Source organism: Pelodiscus sinensis, chromosome 3 (genome assembly GCF_049634645.1).
Source record: "Pelodiscus sinensis isolate JC-2024 chromosome 3, ASM4963464v1, whole genome shotgun sequence".
In the NCBI taxonomy this organism is placed as follows: Eukaryota; Metazoa; Chordata; order Testudines; family Trionychidae; genus Pelodiscus; species Pelodiscus sinensis.
Window position 1 is genome coordinate 2,706,664 of NC_134713.1, and position 17,476 is coordinate 2,724,139.

At 51.8% G+C, this 17,476-nt stretch overlaps 1 protein-coding gene across 3 annotated transcripts in view; it reads left to right on the top strand.

Moving 5' to 3' along the window:
* The window catches only part of FAM167A (family with sequence similarity 167 member A), a 30,446-nt gene that overhangs the window by 3,076 nt on the left and 9,894 nt on the right, over positions 1–17,476 (top strand). Inside the window, exons 1-2 of one of the 3 annotated variants that reach the window (XM_075923242.1) lie at positions 15,611–15,731; positions 15,932–16,477. In XM_075923242.1, coding sequence (XP_075779357.1) covers positions 16,106–16,477 — 372 coding nt within the window. In that variant the 5' untranslated portion in view covers positions 15,611–15,731; positions 15,932–16,105. Of the gene's footprint in view, positions 1–15,610; positions 15,732–15,879; positions 16,478–17,476 lie in introns of those variants that run through there. The other 2 variants (XM_075923240.1, XM_075923241.1) reach the window with 2 other exon arrangements.

Consider the following 17,476-nt stretch of genomic DNA (forward strand, 5'->3'; position numbering starts at 1 on the left):
GACTCCGGTCGTGGGCAGAAATGTGCCGGGTTCGGCCGGCCGTAGATGCCAGCGAGCTGCGTCTTTGAAAAAGGATGCTACTGAAACGAATGTCGTGTTGGATGGCATCAGAAAAGAACTAATGTTTCTCATCTCCCTGCTCAAGCGAGACTTAGGGTTCATACGTGTTATCGCTTGTCCTGTGATCCTTTTCGGGCAGTATAAACCCTCATCCCCCAGTGTTTTTAAGACATAAGCAGAGAAACGGAGTCCAGGTACCCAAAAGCCTGGCCCCGATCGGTAGAGCTGGAATCTTCTGGGGGCAATTAGCTGTCAGGGAATCTTTCAGCAACCATCCATCAATTGATAAAGCCAGGGACGGCCTGGTGAAGAAATGAATCAGCCCAGTGTTTGTAGGATTAGCACTTGGGTCACCCGCGGAGGCGCAGCCTGTAACCGGATGAGACAGAGCGCAGGGAGCAAGAACTATGGGAGTAGATACTGTCCCTCCTACAGTGAGCTTGTTTGAAAAAGAAATTGAAGCCCCACCTGGCAAGCGGCAGCGAGAAACTTCCGTGGCTGGCGTGGGCACTGAGTGGCTCATACGATCGGGAACGTCTAGATAATCTCATGGAGGTTAGGGCCATAAAAGGCTATTAGCCAGGGGATAAAATTGGTGTCCCTGGCCTCTGTTTGGAGGCTGGAGAAGGATGGCAGGAGACAAATCGCTTGATCATTGTCTTCGGTCCACCCTCTCTGGGGCACCTGGTGCTGGCCACTGTCGGCAGATGGACCTTTGGTCTGACCCAGTACGGCCATTCTTAGGTTCTTACGTCTAGGAGAAATCGCTCAGCCTGCTAAGTTCCCTCCTGTGTGTCAAGAGTTAACTCTCTCCCCCCAGCTCCTGGGAGAGGGGGCATTTTTCACTGCCCCTCCTTAAGAGTCAAAAGGAGTTTTGCCAACTTTCCCGCAGCAGGATCCCTGTGCACTGGGTTCACACGGCTCCAGTGAAGTGCAGCTGGTTCTGGAGTGGAGCAGCCAGTGGAGAGGCAGGGAAGGAAACATCTTCCATCAGGAACCTGCCCAAGTGCCCTTAGCCTCTTTGGCAAGCTGGGCCCCAGGAGGGGAGCCCCTGCAGACGGGCAAGGCCACAGTGGAGCCCTGGGAGCCAACATGCCCAAGGGTGCTGTTCTCAGAACGGGGCCAATTTTCCGAAGAGCTTGGCTCCGAGTTAGGCAGTGAAACCAGGGTCAGGTTTGCAAAGTGCCCGGCCCCTAGCGATGCTCGTGTGTTCAGAAGGGATCCCCGCCCACTGGGCTGGGCTACCGGGGCCATTTGGCTGCTTAGTCTATGGCCAGATGGGATCTGAGATCTTCTGCCAATCCAGCCTTCAGGTCCACACTGAGGATGTGAATGGGTAACCGGTTCACTGGAATCGGGTGCTGCTCACCAGATACCAGTTAACCAGTACCCCCCAGTCTACGGCCTGCTGCAGATGGAAGCATGCTCCAGCCCTACAGGGGTCAGGAACCAGCCTCCTAGTCCCCGTGCACAGGGGTCTGGTCATCTCACGTTGGCAGCCCCAAGAGCGGGGTGGGGGGTTCAGCAGCAGCCCCAGGGAAGGGAACCAGAAGTGGGATCTCGCTTCATCGGTTAACCGGTTAACGCAGGGGTTCTCAAACTTTGTGGAACCGCGACCCCCCTCTAAGTTGCTCGCGACCCCCCGGGGGGGTCAGGACCCACAATTTGAGAAACGCGGGAAATGCAAGCCCCCAACCCCACCCCCAATCCCGCCCCTTCTGCCGAGACTCCGCCCCCAGGGGAGCCAAGCCACCTCCCTGCCCCATGGGGAGGCCGGACTGCAAGCCTCCCCCACCCAGCACAGGATGGGCACGCAGCCCATCTCCCCAGCCAGGAACACAGGAAAAGCGGGCGTGGGGGGGGGCAGCAACTCTCCGCCCCCAGTGCGCCTACAGCAGGCATTCTGGGGGCGGAGTGTGGGCGGGGCCTGGCTGGCGGTTTGGGAAGGAGACACCCATGATTGGTTGAGAGCAGCCACCCAGGAAGGAGCCAGGAGGCATGGCCTCAGGACAGCGCCCAGAGGCGGGGGGAAGCTCAGCTCTTCCGACTCGCCCGGCAGCGCCTGCCGCCCAGAGTTAGGGCCCGATCCGTGGGCTCCATGTGCCTGTGCATCGGCCCCTCCCTCGCTGGAATGCACAGGGCCCCCCCTCAACCCAAGCCCTGCGGGGGCTGCCATAGGGAAGCCGGGATGAGTCCAGAGCGACCAGTGGCCGGCGCTGGCAGGCGGGATGGCCCCATCAGGTTTTAGTCCCATGTAGCATGAACAGTGGTGGGGCTGTGGGGGACGATTCAGCGTTAACTGTTTCACTGCTGTGCCACTTAGCACCCGCAGCCAGTAGGTGTGTCCATAGGCCATTGTATTAGTGGCAGACCCAGCCGTATTACAATGATGGCTCCAGGTGCACACCCAGGGCCCCGTGGTGCAAGGGCAGGGGTGGGCAATCATTTTTTGCCAGGGGTGTGACGGACCAGGCCGGGTCTGGCCACCGCTGAGGGCGTCCGCTCAGGGCAAATTGCTCAGAACCAGGGCTCCTTACAGCCCCTGACTAGAGGCCCTTCCCAAATAGGCCACAAATCAGTCACCCCAATCTGGCCAGCAGGAAGCCTCACAAGCAAAACCCCTCAGACACCCCAGCTCTCCCTGTGCCCCAATCAGCCCCAGGCCTAACACACAGGTGAGGGGTCACAGAACCCAATCTCACCCACCCCGAACGGGCTCTTCCGCTCCTAAGAAACCAGCCACCCGGTCAATTTACACTCTGGATCTTACCCACAAGAGCACGCTGGGCCAATCCTTTAGCATCTAAAATCTAAAGGTTTATTAATAAAAGAAGGAAAAACTTTCATCTGACACCTCACACGGCCCCCTTTGTACAGATTTTGGGGCAAACACCCCCTTGGGGCGCAGCAATGATCTAGCTGCTCCCCTTAAAATCCAGTAATGTGACAGGGGGCCACTTCAGAAATTTTCGAAGTGGCCCCGGGCTTCACCGGAAGGGCAGGGCCTCAACTGGAAGGGGTGGGGCCTAAAGTGGAAGGGGGAGGGGCCTCAAGCAGAAGGGGCAGGGCCTCAAGTGGAAGGGGTGGGCCTCAAGTGGAAGGGGTTGGGCCTAAAGCGGAAGGGGGCGGGGCCTCAAGCGGACGGGGCGGGCCTCAAGTGGAAGGGGTTGGGCCTAAAGCGGAAGGGGGCGGGGCCTCAAGCAGAAGGGGCGGGCCTCAAGTGGAAGGGGTGGGCCTCAAGTGGAAGGGGTGGGGCCTAAAGTGGAAGGGGCGGGGCCTCAAGCAGAAGGGGCGGGCCTCAAGTGGAAGGGGTGGGGCCTAAAGCGGAAGGGGGAGGGGCCTCAAGCAGAAGGGGCGGGCCTCAAGCGGAAGGGGCAGGGCCTCAAGCAGAAGGGGCGGGCCTCAAGTGGAAGGGGTGGGGCCTAAAGCGGAAGGGGCGGGGCCTCAAGAAGAAGGGGCGGGCCTCAAGTGGAAGGGGTGGGGCCTAAAGCGCAAGGGGAGGGGCCTCAAGCGGAAGGGGCAGGCCTCAAGTGGAAGGGGTGGGCCTCAAGTGGAAGAGGTGGGGCCTAAAGCGGAAGGAGCGTGGCCTCAAGCAGAAGGGGCGGGCCTCAAGTGGAAGGGGTGGGGCCTAAGGCGGAAGGGGGCGTGGCATCAAGTGGAAGGGGTGGGGCCTAAGGCGGAAGGGGGCGTGGCCTCAAGCAGAAGGGGCGGGCCTCAAGTGGAAGAGGGAGCTTGGATACTTCCCCCTCTGCCTTGCATAGACCCTCTCATGGGGGAGCGATGCCAGTCTACACCAGCAGAGGAGATGCTCTCTGGGGCCTTAGCCAGTATGGGTGGAGGGTTTCAATGGCTGGTCCCAGTAAAACAAACTTTAAACTCTCTAAAACATTCCCGGAGTGGTCTGGCCTTGAGCACAGTTGTTCCTTACAGAAACGTGTTCAGAAGCAGCCCGACTGTCTGTAGCCTGGCCTATCTGGAGAGTGGAGCCAGGCCTGCCAACAGAGGGGGGCAAAAGGGGAAAATGCCCCGCAAAGAGGCCCAGAGCTCCTGGGTATCACTGTTGTGCTCTGTGGCAGCCGGAGCTCTTTTGAATTGCCACCGGAGGGCCACTCCGCATGGCTGTGAGGCCTAGGGGGGAGCACGCCGCGGTGTGGGCGGCGTTAAGAGTTGACTACCCTCAGCCCCGCCCCTTCTACTCAAGGCCCCGCCTCTTCCACTCAAGGCCTGCCCCTTCCTCCAAATGCCCCGCCCCTTCTGCCTGAGGCCCCTCCCCTTTTGCCTGAGGCCATTCCCTTCTGACAGGGTGGAGTTGCCCCTCCTTGCCCTGAAGTCTGTTGGCCCCACTACACACCGCAGTGAAAAGCAGATTGTGTCCAGCTGCACTGTGTAGGGAGGCAGCAGGGAGCCGGCAGGACATGACACTGCTCAAAACAGCGCTGTAGACCGAGAATGTGCTGCTAGCGAGCCAGCCTCCAAGGCATTCCCACTGTATGCTCTGCTGTTTAGACCCTGCCTGCTGCTGTAATGTAGACATAGCCCAAGAGCGTGGGGGTGTGGGAGGGAAATACATGGGGATGAGCAGTGCTCCTAGTTATACAGGTTTATAGAATCAGAGAACACTAGAACTGGAAGGGCTCTCGAGAGATAAAGTCCAGTCCCCTACCCCATGGCAGGACCCAGAACCATCTAGATCATCCCTGACAGGTGTCTGTCCAACCTCCTCTTAAATATCTCCAGGGATGGAGATTCCACAACCTCCCCAGGCAACTTATTCCAGTGTTTAAACACCCTACTGTGTCTACACTGGCCTCCCTTCCGGAAAAGGGATGCTAACGTAGCACATCGGAATAGCAAAATCCGCGGGGGATTTAAATATCCTCCGAGGAATTTGCATTAACATGGCTGCCGCTTTTTTCCGGCTTGGAGATAAGCCGGAGAAAAGCACCAGCCTAGACGTGATTCTCCGGAAAATAAACCCTTTTCCGGAGGATCTTTTATTCCTACTTCAAAGTAGGAATAAGAGTGAGACTTCAAAGTAGGAATAAGAGATCCTCCGGAAAAGGGCTTATTTTCCGGAGAATCACGTCTAGACTGGCGCTTTTCTCCGGTTTATCTCCAAGCCGGAAAAAAGCGGCAGCCATGTTAATGCAAATTCCGCGGGGGATATTTAAATCCCCCGCGGATTTTGCTATTCCGATGTGCTACATTAGCATCCCTTTTCCGGAAGGGATGCCTGTGTAGACACAGCCCCTGACAGGCAGGAAGTTTTTCCTAATGTCCAACCTAAACCTCCCTTGCTGCAGTTTAAGCCCATTGCTTCTTGTCCTGTCCTCAGAGGCCAAGGAGAACGATTTTTCTCCCTCCTCCTTATGACACCCTTTTAGGGAGATGAAAGCTGCTATCACGTCCCCTGTTAGGTCTTCTCTTTTTGAAATTAAACAAGCCCAATTCTTTCAGTCTTCCCTCGTTTGCCGTGCAGTGGCCTGCATAATCCAGTCACAGCTTCGCTGCCCATGAATAATGCCACCGTATGAAACTCATCCCAGACAGTCCTTGAACTGACTGCACATACTTATACTGCACTGTATTCATTACATACCTAGGTCCGAAGGGCCTGATCCAGCACATACTGAGGTCAGTGGGGAAATGCCCAAAGGCACGAATGGACTTTGGATCAGGCCCAGAGAGACACTAGCTTGGAAAACCATTTTCCTCCCTCCTCCCCCCCCCCCCCCCCATGTTGGCTTGCGAGAGCGAAGGTCATTCTGGGATGTCGGCGGACGTTCAGGAAATGGAGCTGCATGGCTAGCAAGACAGGAATAGATCAGATATTCACATGCTGTATTGTAGTACAAGGAGAGCAATCTTCCACAGATTCCTGCGGATGGGCAGATGACCTAAGATGGCTTTTCAGTCTCTCACATCTGTTTTGCAAGGACTTATGTATCCACCTGCTCTTGGGCCCGGCAAGTTTTGGGGTGCCCACGCACGGAAACAGATCTGTGCAAGGGACCAAAGTCTGATCTCCCTTCCTTGTGCAGAATGAAATCTTCCTCCACGGATTGCCCCGTTCGCCGACCACCTGTGGAATCAACACAGAATCATAGAATCATAGGACTGGAAGGGACCTCGAGAGGTCATCGAGTCCAGCCCCCCGCCCTCAAGGCAGGACCAAGCTCCGTCTACACCATCCCTGACAGATGTCTATCTAACCTGTTCTTAAATATCTCCAGAGAGGGAGATTCCACCACCTCCCTTGGCAATTTATTCCAATATTTGACCACCTTGACAGTTAGGAATTTTTTCCTAATGTCCAATCTAAACCTCCCCTGCTGCACTTTAAGCCCATTACTCCTTGTCCTGTCCTCAGAAACCAAGAGGAACAAATTTTCGCCTTCCTCCTTGTGACACCCTTTTAGATATTTGAAAACCTCTATCATGTCCCCCCTTAATCTTCTTTTTTCCAAACTAAACAAGCCCAGTTCATGAAGCCTGGCTTCATAGGTCATGTTCTCTAGACCTTTAATCATTGTTGTCGCTCTTCTCTGTACCCTTTCCAATTTCTCCACATCTCTCTTGAAATGTGGCGCCCAGAACTGGACACAGTACTCCAGCTGAGGCCTAACTAGTGCAGAGTAGAGCAGCAGAATGACTTCATGAATTTTGCTTACAACACACCTGTTGATACAACCTAGAATCATATTTGCTTTTTTTGCAACAGCATCACACTGTTGACTCATATTCAACTTGTGGTCCACTATGACCCCTAGATCCCTTTCCGCCATGCTCCGTCCTAGACAGTCGCTTCCCATCTTGTATGTATGGAACTGATTGTTCCTTCCTAAGTGGAGAGTCTCCAAATCCCATCCCCGATTCCAAACCAACCACAAGCGTGTGCCATTGTTCCATCTCGGTGCCATCTTCAGTGTGTGCCATCCTCGCCGCACACCTGTGTGCGGCTCCACTACGCACTGCCTGGCGTGTGAACGCAGGGAAAAAGCTCGTAATAGACACAGGGAGAGTGGAGTTTCCCGCCTGCTGAATTCCAGTCTCTATGGCAATGTTGAAGATCTCCTCCCCTCTCGGCCAGCCCCACAGCAAACTCACTGCAGATTGTCCAGCCATTCCTTCTCCTGCAGGTGCAGATCCACCCATGACAGCAGCAATCAGCAGCTCCCCTTGCTCTAGTCCACCCTAGAGAGCGTGAAGCAATTTCTTCCCCCTTTCTTTGGTAGGAGCTGAATCCTTATGCTGTTTAATGCAAAGCTAAGGCTCAGAAGGGATAGAAAATGGTTCCCTTTAAGGATCAATTCTGCCAGGTGCAGAGCAGACGCAGGCCTGAGGCTCTGCAGTGAGACTTGAAAAGCCGAAATCAGAACTAGCCGGAAAATGTTCAGCAAAACAGCTTTCTGTCCAAAACCTGCCACGCCCCGGTGGTGAGGCAACAAAATGGGAAAGGAATTTTCATGTTGATAAATGCAAAGTAATGCACATTGGAAAAAATCATCCCAACTAGACATACAAAATGATGGGGATTCATTTAGCAATAACCACTCAAGAGAGAGATCTTGGAGTCACTATGGATAGTCCGTGTGCTGCTCTTTGGGCACAATGTGACTCTTCGGAGGGCAGGAAATTATGAGGCACAGCAGGGTGTCGTTCCCCCCCACCCCCTCCCCAGTTCCTCCACTGGTCATACATGCATAACGTTGATCTCCTGGTTGGAATTGCCAGCAGCAGGGATCAAAAGCAGGCCCTCTGAGTTTTAACGCATGGGCACTGATGTCTAAGTTAACTTGGCCAAAGCTGGAGTATGCTCACCAGTTGTTAATTGGCCTAGCTACCATTAGATGGGGACAGAGAGCCACACCCAGAAGGCCTGGGTCATCCATGGAGAGAGAGGAACTCAGCATAGGCTATGTCTACACTATGTCTCACGACAAAACGGTCGCTTTTCTGACAAAAGCTGAGTTACGTCCACACTGCAATCGCATTCTTCTGAAAGCCAATGGACCGAACAGAGGGGTTTTTCCTCCATTGATAATCCTCTTTCTACGAGGAAGAAGCCTTTTTCTGAAAGAGCTCTTTTGCGAAAAGGCGTGTGTGGATGGGGAAGAGGGAGTTCTTTCGCAAGAAGAGGAAAGAGGAAAAAGCAAAGGTGCCCTGGTGGCCGCTCCATCCATAGTAATCACAGCTTACATGCAAGAGAGTGTCCATTCAGTGTGGACGCTATCTTTTGAAAAAGCAGATTGCTTTTTTCATGCGCTTTGGTGTGTGGACACTCTCTCGGAAGACTTTTTTCAGAATATCTCTTCTGAAAAAAGGTTCTTCTGAAAGAAGCCTGCAGTCTAGACATAGCCATACCCAGCACAGCGTGAAGGTGGGCAGATACCCCCTCCACCGCCTTAGCAGGAGTTACATGGATGTCCCTTGATACCGGCCTTGAGAGCTATCAGCATGGAACACCCATGCGCTTGGAGCCCTTCTAAGCCTGTGATATTCTAGGCCTGTTCCCTGACATTTCTTCGCCCTGTGCTTTTGTGGAGAGACCAGATATTTCCTTGTAAACCCAACAGCCTGGCAAGATCATGGCCAGAGGAGACGGAAGTGTTGGTGTAAGCCCCGCACCTCCAAGATGTGATGCGCTGGTTCATCTAGTGACACCAAGGCCACTTTGGGTGCATCTATGCTGCCCTCTTCGTTCGAGTATTGTGTTCAGTTCTGGGCACCGCATTTCAAGAAAGATGTGGAGAAATTGGAGAGGGTCCAGAGAAGAGCAACAAGAATGATGAAAGGTCTAGAGAACATGAGCTATGAGGGAAGGCTGAAAGAATTGGGCTTGTTTAGTTTAGAAAAGAGAAGACTGAGGGGGGACGTGAGAGCCGTTTTCAGGTATCTCAAAGGGTGTCATAAGGAGGAGGGAGAAAACTTGTTCATCTTGGCGTCTGAGGATAGAACAAGAAGCAATGGGCTTAAACTGCAGCAAGGGAGGTTTAGGTTGGACATTAGGAAAAAGTTCCTAATTGTCAGGGTGGTTAAACACTGGAATAAATTGCCCAGGGAGGTTGTGGAATCCCCATCTCTGGAGATATTTAAGAGCAGGTTAGATAAATGTCTATCAGGGATGGTCTAGACAGTATTTGGTCCTGCCATGAGGGCAGGGGACTGGACTCGATGACCTCTCGAGGTCCCTTCCAGTCCTAGTATTCTATGATTCTATGAACTCAGCCATTCAATTTGAGCTATGCAAATTGCGTAGCTCATTTCGAGTACATTTCGGAATAGCTTATTTCCTCAGTTGGCGCTGTCTACACAGCACCAAATTTCAAAATAACCCGCTACTCCAAAATGTCCCTTACTCCTCGTGGAATGAGGTTTTACAGGGCCATCGGAATTGCACGCTCGTTGTATATCGAAATAACTGGATCGCTGTCAAGATGCTAAATAGCTATTTTGGGATACTTCTAGTATCCCGAAATAGCACCTCAGGGTAGACATACCCCTACAGAGAGAATAACACATCTGCCCTACAGTCTTAGCTGAGAGCCAGCTGACTTTTAGCTCATGCCATAGAGGCTCGTACACTAAGCTCCAGCGGTCCCAGGTTCGATTCCACTTGCAGACTACCAAGGCCTGACTCGCAAGAACAGTTCAGCAAGCAATGCCTCCCAGTTCTGCAACCTCCGTTGTTAAACTCTATCCAAAACAAGAAGCAGCTCCAGTCTGGCTAGGTCGATGGGCCTCAGCCTTTTCATGCCGCCTGGCTGTTCTGCCTTTCTAGATGTGAGGCAGAGGTTCTCAAGCTGGGGATCTTTGTACTCTGACTGGCTACATGCCGTACCTCCGTCCTTACTTACCCCACCTGTAAACATCTATGGGATGATCTGGATCAGGGGTGGGGAACATTTTTTGGGTTGGGGGCCACTGACCCACAGAAAAATCAGTTAGGGGTCGCACACAAGTGAGAAACAAACAAAAAAAACCCCTCACTGATGTGCCTGCCCCCCGACTGAGAAGGAGAAAGACACTCCCTTGCATTCCCCCCACACACCAGAGCCAGGGGGGCCCAGCCTCGTAGATTTTATGTGCTCTAGCTCTGCGGTAGTGCTTGGTCCTGCCGTGGAGGCAGGGGACTGGATTTGGTGACCTCTGCAGGTCCCTTTCAGTTCTAGGGTTCTATTTTATGAGCATCAAAAGCACTTGAAGGGTGCGTCTAGACAGCGGTGCTATTTTGGGATACCAGAGGGACCCCGAAATAGCTATTCCCCATCTTTTAAACCAGCCCGTTATTTTGAAATAGATTCTAAATAGGCTCGCTATTTTGACGTCCCTGTAACCGATCGTTCTACGAGGGTTAAGGGATGTTTCAAAATAAGCTATTTCAAAATTAGCTCAGACTAATTTGCATAGCTCAAATCGCATAGCTTATGTCGAGCTAAGGTTGCAGTGTAGCTCTGCACCCGAATACTGTTATCCTAGCTGCTTTTACTGCAGCTGCTATAGTTATTGGTTTCACAAAGGTCCAATTTGGTTGTATCGTTTACTCTTTTCTCAATAATATCACGCTCTTTTCCGCTTGCCTATAACTCTCAAACCCATTTCCGCCCCAGCTCTCTGACCCCTGGCGATGACCCAGGGGAAAGCTGGGATGACATCCCTGTTGTCGGCTCTGGATTTGGAATGGGCGGGAGGGATACTACACTTTGCTGTCAGGAAAAAAAAAGTCGGTTGGCACATTTTGCAACAGCACACCTGGGAGGTTTCACAGTGAAAATCGCCTCTTTGCACCTCGGGCAAGAGCAGCAGTTGGCCCAAAGGTCGCACTAGCCTTTGTTTGTCTTTCAAATGCAGAGAAAAATCCAATCCGCTGGCTGAACCACAGAGCGTGTGACAGCGAGAGAAATTGTCATTTCCCACTGGGGAATTTCAGTGATCGGTTTTGTCTGGCGGTAAGGGCCTGATCCTAGATCATTCATTTCAGGCGCCTGTTGTACTAGCCACGTACACACCTAGTCTACGTCTACACTGCATCCCTCTTGCGCAAAAGCCCATGCAAATGAAGTGTGGATTAGCATATTGCCACGCGTCACTGGCATAATTAATTCGGGGCTGTTTTTGGGCAAGAGGGCTTTTCCGCAAAAAGGAGCCATCTACACGGCTCCTTTTTGCACAAAAACACCCTCTTGTGCAAGAGCTGTTCTTCCTGAAAAAATGAGGAAGAACGGCGCTTGCACAAAAGCCTCTTGCGCAAAAACAGCCCCTAATTAATTATGCCAATGAAGCGTGGCAATATGCTAATCCGCGCTTCATTTACATAGGCTTTTGCGCAAGAGGGATGCAGCGTAGAGGTAGCCCTAGAGAGAGACAATCCCTGCCATGAAGTGCTTATGCAATCTAAATAGACAAGGCAGACAAAAGAATCCAGACAGCACCAAGCACACAGGGTGAAGGCCAAGTGTCGTGTGATTCGATTTTTAGATACGAGAGGAGCCAGTAAAATACCTCAAATAAACTCTTTTTAACCATATTGTGCACAGAATAGTAGAGGAAAGCAATGCAAAGTTACCCGGATCTATTCCAATACACAGGATAGTTAGCACAGACACTATGGCTGTGTCTAGACTGGCCACTTTTTCCGGAAAAGCAGCCGCTGTCTACACTGGCCGCTTGAATTTCCGCAAAAGCACTGATGATCTCATGCAAAGCTCCGAGCTGGAAAAAAGCGGCAGCCATTTTTATGCAAATGAAGCGGGGGGGATTTAAATCCCCGCTTCATTTGCAATTGCGATGTGTCTAATTTGCATCCCTTTTACGAAAAAGGGATGCAGTCTATAATAACACTTATACCTAGGACAATATCTTACTGCCCCTGTATAAAACTATGGGACGCCCACATCTTGAATACTGTGTACAGATGTGGTCTCCTCACCTCAAAAAAGATATTTTGGCCTTGGAAAGGGTTCAGAAAAGGGCAACTAAAATGATTAGGGGTTTGGAACGGGTCCCATATGAGGAGAGGTTAAAGAGACTGGGACTTTTCAGTTTAGAAAAGAGGAGACTGAGGGGGGATATGATAGAGGTCTATAAAATCATGAGTGGTGTGGAGAGGGCAGATAAAGAAAAGTTATTTATTAGTTCCCTAAATAGAAGAACTAGAGGACACCAAAGGAAATTAATGGGGAGCAGGTTTAAAACTAATAAAAGAAAGTTCTTCTTCACACAGCGTGTAGTCAACCTGTGGAACTCCTTGCCAGAGGAGGCTGTGAAGGCTAGGACTATAACAGAGTTTAAAGAGAAGCTAGATAATTTCATGGAGGTTAGGTCCATAAAAGGCTATTAGCCAGGGGATAAAATGGTGTCCTTGGCCTCTGTTTGTCAGAGGCTGGAGAGGGATGGCAGGAGACAAATCGCTTGATCATTGTCTTCGGTCCACCCTCTCTGGGGCACCTGGTGTTGGTCACTGTCGGCAGACAGGCTACTGGGCTAGATGGACCTTTGGTCTGACCTAGTACGGCCGTTCTTATGTTCTAATACACAAGATACTCGATTTTAGGGCTATGAATATACATGTACTTATTTCTATAAATCACACGCAGTTCCTATGCTATTGCCCTTACGATTGTCAGACAGGAGTTTATTTGAGGTGTTTGACTGGCTCCTCTTGTATCTAAAAATCGAACCACATGACACTTGGGCCTGCACCCTGTGTGCTCGGTGCTGTCTGGATTCTTTTGTCTGCCTTGTCTATTTAGATTGCATAAGCGCTTCATGGCAGAGGTGTTCACAATGAAGGGCAAGAGTTTTAGATACCTTTGAAGTTCTGGACCAGAGAGAACAAGTGGCTGTCACACAGAAATTCTATGGATGAGCAGGCAATTTTGAACCTAGATCACCTAGATGAGCTTTAACCGTGAGCTCATCTCTCCTCAGCAATGTGTGATTCCTAACAGCCAACCTCGGCCATGTCCACCAGATGGCCAGTCTAGCCCCAGAGAGAAGCTACCTTGAATCCACTCTAGCTTTTTGGCCTCAGCCTGCTCCCAAGAAAGCTCCGCTTTATTTGGGGAGCAGGAACTCACGGGCAGCGTGAATAGCTTCCCACCCACAGATTGTCTGTGTGTGTATTAGCAGCCTCCCAGACGGTTTCCCTGCCTACACACAACAGTGGGGCAAACCTTGCCGCCGGCTGGTGTTTATTTTAAATTGAATCTTCCTTGAAAAGATTTGCGAGGAGTAATTATCGTCTTAATTTCCAAATTATAGGGGCCCTGGTGGGTGGGAAGAGCAGGAAGAATTACTGAATCACTCCGATTTCAACATTTCATGTATTCAGCTCGAAGGCTGGATACCCACAGGCAGTTCTTTCTGGGCACGGTACCAGATAATAACTAGCAGTATGTATTTTTGTTTTGTGTTTTGCTTTGGAGCTATTCCTAGCTCAGCCCCAAAGTTAGCATAGGACCTTGAGAAAGTCAGTTAACGTATCTGGGCCAACCCTCACGCTGCTGCCAAATGAATGTAACAATAATGCTTAGGTGTCACAGGTGGGCTTCGTTTATGTCCATTTTACAGATGGGTATGCTGAGCGACAGGGAGGGGAAATGATCCAGCCCTGTTACACAGGCTACATCTACACCACACCATAGTTTGAAATAAGACATGCAATTTGAGCTACGCAAATTGTGTATCATATTTCGAAATAGCGTATTTCGTAACTTGGGGCTGTCTACACCCACTCTTCCGAAACGTCCTGCTCTTCCAAACATCTCTTACTCCTCGTGGAAGGAGGTCGGAATAGTGAGCCCAAAATAATGGATTTCTGTGAAGATGCAGGCTAGCTATTTTGGGATAGTCCGGTATCCTGAAATAGCGTTGCCATGTAGATGTAGCCACAGGGAGTCAGTGAGAATAAACCCCACATTTTAACCCACTTCCACCTCAATGGACTAATGATTTGCCTCCCTCAGAACAGCGACGTCTGTAAAACATGCCGATAGCCTCACATGAAAGTCGCCGTGTTGCGAGATTAGTCTCAGAAGAAGAGGTGTGCGAATAGAGGGGATACATGTGAAATTGCAAAGTTTAAAGGTTTCATCCCAATAGTGTTCTGTTCTACAGACGCTCTTGTGTTTCTCCCATCACCATGGCATTTCAGCACCTTGCGGACGGGCATTAAGAACACGATTAACACCTCTCGTGTGTTTTTTGCGCTCTCTGCTTCTCCTCAGAGGGAGAAAGGGGCGCAGTCCAGCAGAAGCGGACTGGCAATCAAAATAGACCTGGGAACGGTCCTCCCTATGACGTCACCTCTGCGTGCCCCTCAAGCCCCACCTCCTTTCCCTGTGTCACGTCCGGCACGCAGCACAAGTGGTGGGTCAGGCTCCGTGCGTGGACGCAGAGCCGCTCGGAGTGCAGGGCAACACGGCCCGTCACAGGTGGATACAACAGCCCACGGGCCAGTCCACCCCTGCAGTGGAGCGTTTGGTTTCAGTCGGGGTTTAGGACTTGTTCTGTTTTTGAATATCCATATTGCTCTGTGTGTGTGTCACCACTCCTGAACTTTGGACAGATTTGGGGGGGCTAAATTAATGTTCCCTCTAGTCTTTTCCATCCATGTGCAGAATAAATGTGTATGTGCGCCGAGACGGGTGCAAATGTGCACCACCAGTAGAAACAAAAAAACCTCTCGGTGGGCGCTTTGCTAATCCACTGGGTGGCATTTGAATTAGGGATGGTAAATATCGGTTAATTGAATAGTCGAGTAACCTCATGAAACCTGATCGGTTACTCGACTATTCTATAGTCCCCGGGGGCGGGACCGGCAGTAGCACGGGATGCCAGGCGGGAGCTGGTCCGTGACCAGCTGCTTGTCACCCAGTGCTGCTGCCTCGGATAAAGAAGCAGCAGTGCGGGGTGGCAGCAGCCCCTGTCCAGGGAGGTCTGAGCTCCCAGACCCAGTGTAAGCCGGAACTGAGCCAGGCTGCCTGCCTACCCAGCTCCTAATACACAGTATATGCAGAACCACAGCGGGGGTAGGTCCCGGACCCGGCACGAATCAGGAGAGAGCCTGGCTGCTGTCCAGCCTGCAAAAAAATGTACTGGTTGGGCAGGGGAGGGAAATGCGTGTAATCTATAGCATTAACCTTTAAGCTTTTGTTTATCGGTTAATCGGCTACACTATTACATCCCTAATTTGAATCTCTCTTGAGCAGGGAACAGTGGCTTAAAGTTTGAACCCCACTCTGGGTATTTATATCACAATCACCCCTTTTATCTACAACAGGATAGCGCCCCTCCACCCCCGATCCTCCGAAATTAGGAGCTACAGCCGAATATTATGGCTTGGGACCAAAAATCTGGCTGCCTGAACAGGCCTAATCCTTTGTATCAGAAACTTTTAGGTCTGCAAAATTGGGCTGGGGGGGAAAAAAAGTTAACTCCACTTTTCCCCGCCCCTTATTGAATTCTTAACTCAGAATCCATGAGCCTGTTTGAGAAAAAGTCTCACTTCACTTGCGGCCAATGCTGGATGCGTCGGAGGGAGGGGGCAAACTTCCAGAAGGCATCTAGTTATCAGTAGAGAGGGGGGCGAGGCTATGCTTTCCTCCTGACCTCATTGTGCCCTGAAGCCTGAAGATGGAGAGAATGTTGTGGCAAAGATTTCTCTAAAAGTTAGAGCTTGTTGGTTCTTGCCCAAGCACCCAGGGAGAAATTTGCAGGGAAGGAACCTAAACCCAGCTTTGCACGGTGGTTTAGAAAGTGCTTTCGCATGCAGCACGCCAACCAGATTTCAGGGGAAGCTGTCACTCAGCGCCCCCCCCCCCCCCCCCCCGCCGCCCCCGCAGCTAAAACGATTCTTCTTTGTTTTTAGGTGCTTTCTGTGATTACAGTGACACCACAGCAGAGGAGCAGCCGATGTGGCTGGCCAGCTCACCAGAACTTGGTTTTGTGCATGGGAAGCTGATCTCCGCAGAAGGAGTCCTTGAGCTTTGCGGTTGCCCCGAACGTGACACCCAACCTCGATGACCTTTGACTCCAGAGGAGGATGTCTTTGCCCAGAATCCAGATAGAAGAGGCGGTGGGCAGCGGCGAGGCCACCGCGGAGAATGCCGCAGCCCCGGATGACCACCTGAGAAGACTGAAGGCCCTGACGGAGAAACTGAGGCTGGAGACCAGGCGCCCTTCCTACTTGGAGTGGAAGGCCAAACTTGAGGATCAAACGTGGAAGAGCTCCAAGCCCTCTGAGGAGGCAGAGGTTAAAGCCCAAACAAAGGCTGCAGAAGAAACCGCCCCTTTAAGAAAGGTGCCGGTGCACCTCAAAGGGAGTTCTTCTCCGGAGAAGGTGACGCTTACTTCAGGGAAAGTGAGCGGCTTTGAAAGCCTGGAGGAAGCTTTGAATTGGCTCAGGAAGGAACTGGTAAGTGGTTTGCTTTCCAAGTGCAATAATGCTCCTAAAGGAGGAAATTAATGAGATTGTCTAGTCCAGTGGTTCGCAAAGTGAGGTGTCCCGAGGGCTGTGCCGGGGTCCACCCCTCGAGCCGGAGTATTGCAAGGGGCTGGGATGCTCTGGAACGGTGTCATGGTGCTTTTGCTACAAGAGGGATATACCATCATGTTCTCAAAATGGCGCTGTCTCCACAGGGTAAGCTCACCATAGGTGCAAGACCACCCCGTGCGGGGGACACCATCGCCTTGTGCAAAGTCTCCCTGTGTGGAGGAGGCTATTTTGAGAATAAAAGGGTAGCCTTGAGGTGCTACATGGTGCACGAGAGCCTGCGGGGCTGGCAGGATTGCTAGACTGGTGGGCGAGGTAGAGGCAGGCCCGACATCATGTTCTCAGAAGGGGCGGGGGCTCAGTTGGAAAGGGCGGGGCCTCAGGTAGAAGGGGTGGGGCTGAAGCTAGTGTTATCAGGTGTCCGGTATTGACACAGATAGTCCGGTATTTTCGCCTCCTGTCCGGTAAAAATAATCAGAAAATACCGGATGCATAAAATGTCCCGTATTTTCTGATTTTTTTCCCTGCCAGGAGGCAAAAATACCAGACACCTGGCAACCTACACACACTCAGCAACCGGGCCCCGCCCCTGCCCCCCCAACCCAGCCCCCGGGACTCTCCCAGCACTCCCCAGCTCCACCGGACTCCCCCTTCCCCCTCCCCCCTGCTTACTTGGTTCTGCAGGGAAGCTGTCTTCTGGAACCGAGGAAGAAAACAAGATGGCCACCGGCAAAAAAAGCCCCAAAGGCCTTAAAGGGGCCACGCTGTTTTTTCTGCATTTTTGGGGGGGGGTTGCTTAATAACTGTCGGGGTCCTTTTTTTCCCCCCTCAATAACTTTGGTCTCCCCCCAATTTTTTCTCAACAGTGTTTCTTTGAGGGGGGGGTTGTTCCATATTTTTGGTTAAACCATCTGGCATCCC